This window comes from Priapulus caudatus, unplaced genomic scaffold (assembly GCF_000485595.1).
Source record: "Priapulus caudatus unplaced genomic scaffold, Priapulus_caudatus-5.0.1 Scaffold2620, whole genome shotgun sequence".
In the NCBI taxonomy this organism is placed as follows: domain Eukaryota; kingdom Metazoa; phylum Priapulida; class Priapulimorpha; order Priapulimorphida; family Priapulidae; genus Priapulus; species Priapulus caudatus.
In genome coordinates this window covers 26,444-34,868 of record NW_014579681.1, presented here as the reverse complement: position 1 = coordinate 34,868, position 8,425 = coordinate 26,444, and the positions used below count along the sequence as shown (strand labels likewise).

Genomic DNA, 8,425 nt, shown 5'->3' with positions numbered 1-8,425 from the left:
GGTTGAATCATTTATACCGCGGTTGGAGCATTTATACCGCGGTTGGAGCATTTATACCGCGGTTGAATCATCGAGAAACGAGGGAATAGACAGACCGAGAGAGCGGGCGAGACCGGCGTGAAGAAGAATTCATAAATATTATTTAAAGAATATATTTATTAGTTATTGATAGAAATCTACGAATTATGAATTATGATGATATTGTGGCGAAGTCGATCCTGTCCGTGTGTTGCCCGTCATCTCCTTGTACTATCGTCAACGTTATAGTTATACATTCATTGTGATCAGGCAGGAATTAATGTTATAGGGGGCGCAAGCAAGAGAGCGTGTGGGCGCATGACATTGTGATATCAGGCGAGCGTGCCTGCTCTCTTGACGGCCAACAGTAGAAGAGCAGAGGCGTGTACATGATTTGGACCAGGTGGGGGTCTAACCGTAACCCAAACTTGCGAGCACGCAAAGGGGGGGTCTGGGGGGCCCTCCCCCTTAAAAATTTTGAAATTAGACCTTCTCAGATGCGTTTTCTACGCGAGCAAGGGGGGGGTCCGGACCCACTGGACCCTCCCCTGTACACACCCCTGAAGAGGTCGGACGTGTTATCAGCACGCTCTCTACTTTGTAGTGCTAATCATAGGCCGAATGGCTAGGACGTTTGTAATGGTTGTGTAAGCGAGGAGAGCATCGTCGCGCGCGCAGTGAGAGCGGAGTGAATCTCCAACGCGGTGAGATGCAGAGGTAGAGTAAGAGTGGCGACGTGTTGTGCGCCAGCACCCAGCATATTCCTCGTAGGTGAGAGTGGATCGCTGCTGTGACTGGCGACCACCCTGCCGTGTAGTGAGTAGTGTGTCAATAAAAGTGTTGTTCGTTTCGTCCGCGAGTCCTGGTAGAATCTGGGTGGGAGACGTAACTTCCCGAGGAAAACTTCGGCCACGCCCGAACCTAGTATACGATCACGGATAGAGGGCAAGACGGTGGAGAAGAAGGCAAAAACGTTACAATATAAACAATCTCCAAAGTTTATCTAGTACTGTGTTATACACTCATCACACTACAGAAATAATGTCACATACCCACTTTGCACACTCACTCTTGCTCATACACACCACAGGCACCTGAAGCGTTTCAATGAAATATAATGCTAAATAAATACGAAATATAATACTAGTACTACAAAATTCTTAATGTTTCTATACTCTCTTTCACCTATTATTGCCGACAGTTTCCTGTAAATTCCGTGTAAATGCTCTATGCACACACACTAACCGGCCGCCATTGCCGACGGTGCACAGTGACAGTTAAATATATATATATAGGTGAAAGAGAGTAAAGAAACATTAAGAATTTTGTAGTACTATAGATTTCGTATTTATTTAGCATTATATTTTATTGAAACGCTTCAAGTGCCTGTGATACACACCACACACTATCTTGCACAAACATTGCTAATCGTAGATTTTTTAACTAAATGGTATTTTGTTAAAGGAACAGTAGCCTCTAGGTTCTAGGGTTATTTTCAGCTAATTTAGGTTATAATTGCGCTACATAAAAGTTTCATGCTTCAATCACCATTAGAATATTTTTTTTAATGTTTTAAAACTAACGACTACAGTTTGATTACAACGACGGTGGCGCCACTCAAAGCGCACGATCTGAGAAGTTGCGCAAAACCACTTTCCAGCCAAGGGCTACAGACCGAGGGTATTTCTTATTTATTCATTTAAAAGCAAAAGGATTGTAATATCTTATAAACGACATATAGTTTCAGTTATAATATGGATAAATTTGCCCTAAAATGAATATCGTTCGGTTAAATAGCATTTTAGGTATAAATATAATTGCACTTTTTGTGATTAGCCCTCGTCATTTACCTGCAAAATAAAAATGCAAATACGCAACTTTTCAGGGTGGCAGCACGGTCGCGGGTGTCATGGCGCCGTTCAAATTTCGTAGCGTTGATGTGTAAATAATTAATTAAGTATCTGGTGACAAATACATGTGGGTATAGACGATTTGTTATACAGTAAGTACAGTTGTATGCAGTAAAATCCTAGAGGCTACTATCCCTTTAACGTTTATCGTCCCTCTAGCGGATCATTATATCTCCCTTGTATAAAATTCAAAAGTTTTAGCTTAAAGACGGCCAGCCACCTGGTGGTAATCGGCCGTACTAATTCATCGCCGTGGGCGATAACATGAGCGTGGGGCGAGGAAGGAAACGATGCGATATAGAGACACTGAGACAAGGGGCGAGACGGTGTGAAAAACACACAGAGAGAGAAAAGAAGAAAGTGAAAAGAAGGTTAAGTTTGTGGTATTGGGGTAACCGCCCCAGTAACAACATCCAAGGAGAGGCGATTGTCGCGCTCACATGGGTAAGTCAGTTCGTTAAAAAACACACCTGGCTCGCGAGCTGGCTCGCGGCTGGCTCGCGAGGCGTGACCACTGATTTATGTGTAGTCGGGTTGTATATATATATATATATGTAGGTCAGTGGAGACGGCACAACATTTTATCGTGAAATACTATTTAGAAACCCGGATCTCGGAGAGTCATTGAGTCAGCCCTGAAGGGGCAGGTACAGATACAGTTAGATGCCATAGGCTGTAGTTAAGGTGTTATAGCACAGCAAGGATAGTCTTGTATCTCAGGAACGACGCAGCAGCGCAAAACAACCGGTTTCGAAAGAATACCCCAAACGCAGTCGTCTGTGCAGCTAAGCAGTCTCAGCCAATTCCTTATGTTTATCGTTCAAGAAATTTCTCGTAGTAAGGACTGTGATGAGGGGAGAGATGATGGGAGGATGATGATGGGAGGATGATCGGGAGGAGATGATGACACGAGGGAAATCTCCCCATAGGTTGCCGCTGCCGTGCTATCAACGCATGAGAAATAGAAACTCTTCTGCATGTCAGCCTGTTCTGCTAGCATCTGTGACAAATACGACATACGCATATACGCTCACCTATGACACTATTTGTCATAGGAAGATTCTTCCTATGACAAATATTGTTGTATATGTTGTGCGCATCATAGGAGTTTAGGAGCGCTATTATGAACGCAAGCAGTGAATTTGAGATGTAAAGCGGAACGAAGTTGACTCTCGTATATGCGTATGTCGTATTTGTCATAGATGCAAGCAGAACATGTAGTGCATGCAGCTTAACCTCACCATCTGAGCGAACGTACTAACCCCACATGCATCGTTGAGAAGATATGATCAAGAGCGTATCAATATCGAATCCAGAGCTGATTAAGAGCTAATCAAGAGCTGATCAAGAGCTAATCAAGCGCTGATCAAGAGCTAATCAAGAGCTGATCAAGAGCTAATCAAGAGCTGATCAAGAGCTAATCCAGAGCTGATCAAGAGCTAATCCAGAGCTGATCAAGAGCTAATCCAGATCTGATCAAAACCTAATCCAGAGCTGATCATGAGCTAATCAAGAGCTGATCAAGAGCTAATCCAGAGCTGATCAAGAGCTGATTAATGATAGTACGTGGTGGTCAGTGAGATAGTTTGTCATCGTAACCGTTTAGTGGACCACACATGCTAAAATATATACCCGCCCAGTAAGAGCAGTAAGCAATGGCAGTCTAAAGGTGATGAATATTACGAAGCAATGATAGGGGCTGGCAAACAAATTTGGGGCCTTTCATTGAAGAGGGTACAGTATGGGGGTTGATATATTCGGACGGAACATGCAGGATAATGATGTAGGACTCGGCTGAAACAACAGAGAAGGATCGAGTGGCTGGAATGTAAAGGGAGCTAATGAGAAGAGGCACCGGATATATAACAGCAGGTGACCCACCAATGTTGGCAGAATGGCCACATTGTGCATTAGCGTCACCTGTTATTGATGCCGCGGCTACCCCGAAATGAGCACAGTAGCAGACGTTGCATTCGTTCTGGTTGATTATAATATCATTCTTCTAAACCATGTTCAAATTTCGACGCAACGCTACATTTCTGCATGTGTTTGACTGATTTAGGGTGACGGTGAGTCATGCGAGATAGCTGCAATATGAAGTGTTCAGTGCACGTGAAGTGTTCAGTAATTGAGAAAAAAGATGCGACCGTACACGGAAACAAAATGGCGACTGAATTCTCGTCTGCTATCGCAACAATTCCTGTTCGAAAACGGAATGATATTGAAAATGCATCCGCCATAGTTGTGCAGAGTTTAATCTGCAAAATAATGGATCATTCACAAATAGAAAGCCTGCATATTATATGTAGTTTATTCTCACTTCCAGGGACCCGTTGGCAGAAACATCACAAATATTCATCACTCTGAATAAGCCAAAAATGCCATAACATTCGCTCATGATATAACATGAGTCGAACAAGTTATAATATTTTTTATACGTGTGACGTTTTAACCATTTATGGTGTTCCTGTATACTTCCCACAACGATTCACAGGGATCACAGTGGACCACATGATGAACATCACGATGGCAAGTGCCCAATCTAGCCAGCTCTGCGGAAGGTCGGTTCCCCTCACAGAGGGGCTGACTCTTCACGACATGTTCGAGAAACTCATATCGGCAGCAGAGGACGCGGGCAACGAACAGTTCTTGAACAGCACCGCGGTTTTCTTCGTCGGCACGCGCGTCTCGTTCCGCGAACTCGACCGGACGTCGAACCGCCTCGCGCGCCGCCTGGTGGGTGAAATCGGCGAGCACGTCGCGGCGACGCGCGACAATGTCGTCGTCGTCGCCATGGCGCCGAGCGAGCGTCTCGTCGTCGCGCTGCTCGCCGTGCTGAAGAGCAGCGCCGCCTACCTGCCCGTCGACCCGCGCTTCCCCGCGCGTCGCCTCGCGTACGTCGTCGGCGACGCGCGACCGCTGTGCATCGTCGCCGACCGACGCGACGCGACGCTCGAGGAGGCGACGCGGTCGTTCGCCGCCGCGCCGACGCCTGTTTTTACGTACGACGAGCTGATGACGTCGGCGAACGACGTCGCCGCGGGGAGGCTGAAGCCCAGCGAGCGGCTGCCGCAGGCGCGCGATGCTGCGCTGCTCGCCTGCGTGCTCTACACGTCGGGAAGCACGGGCAAGCCACGGGGCGTGCGACTCACGCACACCTCCATCGTCAACCGGCTGCGCTGGCAGTGGAGCGAGTTTCCGTTCGCTGCCGACGACGTCGCGTGCCTGAAGACGTCGACGACGTTCGTCGATCACCTCCAGGAGGCGTTCGGCTCGCTGCTGCGCTGCGTGCCCGTCGTCGTCGTCGGTGCGGCGACGACACGTGACCCGCCCAGCTTCGTCGACGTACTAGAGACGCGAGCTGTCACTCGGCTCGTACTCGTACCGTCGCTACTGCGCATGCTCCTCGCTTACCTCAAGCTGGACGCCGGTAGGCGGCGACACCTGCGCAGGCTTCGGCTGTGGGTGTGCAGCGGTGAGACGCTGTCCGCCGAACTCCTTCGAGAGTTCTTCGAGCGCTTTCCCAGCGAGCTCCACACGCTCTGTAACCTGTACGGCAGCACGGAGGTGACGGGCGACGTGACGTGCGAGGTGTTCCGCTCGGCGTCGCCGCTGCCGCGAACAGACGGTAAGGTGTCGATCGGCCGACCGATCTACAACACGGTCGTCTACGTGCTGGACGCGTCGCTGAGGCACGTACCGACGGGAGAGCAAGGAGAGATGTACGTGGCCGGTCACGGCGTCGCCGCCGGCTACGTCGGCAGCGCGCCCGACGGACACGAGAACAGGTTCGTGAAGAACGTCTTCTGCGACGTGCCGGGATACGACGTGCTGTTTCGAACGGGGGACTTTGCGCGGGTCGTCGATGGAGCGCTGGTGTTCGAGGGAAGGGCGGACGCGCAGGTGAAGGTGCGTGGACGCAGGGTCGACCTCTCAGAGATTGAAACCGCTGCGAGGTTGTTTGGAGGTACGATGGTATAGTTCGTGCATTGAACGTGTGGAGTGTGTGTGTGTGTGTGTGTGTGAAATGACTTGTGTGTGTGGATTGCGTGTGCGTGTGCGTGTGCGCGTGCATGTGTGCGTAAGTGTGCGTGCCTGCGTGCCTGTGTGTGTGTGTGTGTGTGTGTGTGTGTGTGTGTGTGTGTGTAGTGTGTGTCTGTGTGTGTGTGTTGTGGCTCGCGCCGCGCGTCGTGCGCGCGTGTATGGTCCGCACCGTGTGTGTATGTGCATGTGTGTGCGTGTGTGTATGTGCGTGTGCGTGCCTGCGTGCGTGTGTATATGTGCGTGTGCGTGCGCGTGCGCGTGCCTGCGAGCATAGATATGTACATGCCTTCAGGCTAACGCACCATGATTGCTTTCGTGTTACAAGGTACGGACGAACTGGCCGTGCTGTGCCACGACAGCGGGCTAGATACACAGGTCATCGTCGTCTACTTCACGCGCAGTTCTCACGAGGTGAGCGAAGACAGCATGCTCGACCACCTGTCGCGACACCTGCCGGCGTACATGCTGCCAGACGCCGTGCTGGTCACGCACATGCCGATGCTGACGAGCGGAAAGCTGGACAGACAGACGCTCCGTAGCTGGCACACGCAGCGCAGAGTGTCGCGCGACAACGACGCGAAGTCGTGCGACGACCTCTCGCCGGACGAACAGCGCGTCGCCGCCACCGTACTGTCGACCGCCGAACAGCTGCTCGCGCTGCCACCTGGCGGACTACACCTGAACGACGACTTCTTTCGCGTCGGCGGTGACTCCGTCACGGGGGTTCTGTTCGTGCAGCGTCTGGCCGACGCCGCTCTCTCGCTCTCCATACCGGAGTTTGTCAGCGCGGCGACGTTGAAGCAGGTGGTGCGGGCCGTGCGGCCTGCTCGCGCTGACGTGGCCCTCCCCGACGCACACGCCGACTACAGAGTGATGCCGATGTGTGAGTGCAGCGAGCCAACAGCGCTGCTTCACATCGGAGCGGCCGGATTCCTCAGTAAGGGAGCCATGGATAGTCAACTGGAGGGCCTCACCACCGAACTACACATTGCCGTACGGAAATCGCACTGGAACGACATCGTCAACTCCAAGGAAACTTTTGTAGTCGTCGACGGAGACAACAGAGTGATCGCCGGCGCCATCAATTTCAGCATGGCCGACGAACCAGCGTGGATACATCCTCCAGTGATGGCGCCACTAGTAGCCGTGCTGGAACGCGCAGAGAGAGATGTGATACGGGACATCGAGCGGAAGGGAATTCCGCCGGACAAGGTTCTACGCAGTGTCTACATGGCCAGCGACGTCTCGCTGACCTCCCAGGAGAATCTTAGACTTATGAACATGATGGTCGAGGAGATATACAGGAAAGCCAAGCTGGGAAAGTACGAATGCATCGTCACTGTCAATACGAACCGGGTAATGCAGGTGAGGATCATGCTTTCATATCCGCATGACACCGGTCACCTGCGGATTGTAGTGTTTAATTTAACCTTCATGGTTAAAAGGGATTAACGACGATTGACCACCATGTGTATAGTTGCTAGGTCGGTCAAACCGGACTGATTTCGTATGGTCGTTTTTATCCACTCCACCCCCAAATTGTCAACTTTACGGTTCACCATTACTAAACGCCCCTATGGCAATGTTGATTGGCCGGAGCTCCTGTCAATCACGCCAGGCGGATTTTTTTATCTGCAAGTAGATTTTATTATCGATGTCATTGATGGTATATCTTTTCTAACGAGCTCCATGCAACCTAATTTTAGTCGTTATTCTAGGAATTTCTGGTCTATCTAACTGCATTCTATGTGATCCCCAAATAATACCATTTGTAAGAGCTACAAAACTATCATTACGCAGATATCTATTCCCGTATATAACTTTCCAGGAGATTTACAAGAGAAATGGCTACGAGACAGGTCAAACATTCATAGAGTATTGCACCTTCGAATTCATGGGAAGGCGACCGTTCTCTCGTCTGCCAGCTGGAGAAGGAGCTGAATCGGCAATAAAGTACCTATAATCTGTGTGTGTATATTGTAACAGCGGTCATGAGGCGCGATGATAGCTAGAGCGCCGCAGTGATGCGGGAACGCATGAACACCGCGCACACCGCGCTCCCGGCGGTGCGGCGGAGCGGCGGTGCGGCGGTGCGGCGGTGCGGCGGTGATACACACCGCGCTCCCGGCGGTGCGGCGGTGATACACCGCGCTCCCGGCGGTCCGGCAGTGCAGCGATGCGGCGGTGATACACAGTTATGCTGCGTTTACACTGTGTTCCCGGCGGCCACGGCAGCCCCGTTTCAGGCCACCGTGGACAAAACGGGATGGACGTGAGACAACGCGGGGTACGGAATGGGCAAACGTGACAGGCCGTGATTGCCGTGGATGCTGCGCCAAATTATTAATTTGTCAAAAGATTTGCCATGGCAGTCACGGTGCAGATGAGAAACGTAGTAGACCGCAGTAAAACAGGGTGAACGCAACAAAACGTGACAGTACGTAATAGGCCGT

General features: G+C 50.8%; 1 protein-coding gene across 1 annotated transcript in view; it reads left to right on the top strand.

Annotated features, from left to right (window-relative positions):
* Positions 1–2,217: 2,217 nt before the first annotated feature.
* LOC106818895 (plipastatin synthase subunit B-like) overlaps positions 2,218–8,425 on the top strand; it is a 9,748-nt gene continuing 3,540 nt past the window's right edge. The window contains exons 1-4 of the mRNA XM_014823565.1: positions 2,218–2,372; positions 4,423–5,895; positions 6,298–7,337; positions 7,801–7,951. Coding sequence (XP_014679051.1) covers positions 2,369–2,372; positions 4,423–5,895; positions 6,298–7,337; positions 7,801–7,935 — 2,652 coding nt within the window. The 5' untranslated portion in view covers positions 2,218–2,368 and the 3' untranslated portion in view covers positions 7,936–7,951. The remainder of the gene's footprint in view (positions 2,373–4,422; positions 5,896–6,297; positions 7,338–7,800; positions 7,952–8,425) is intronic.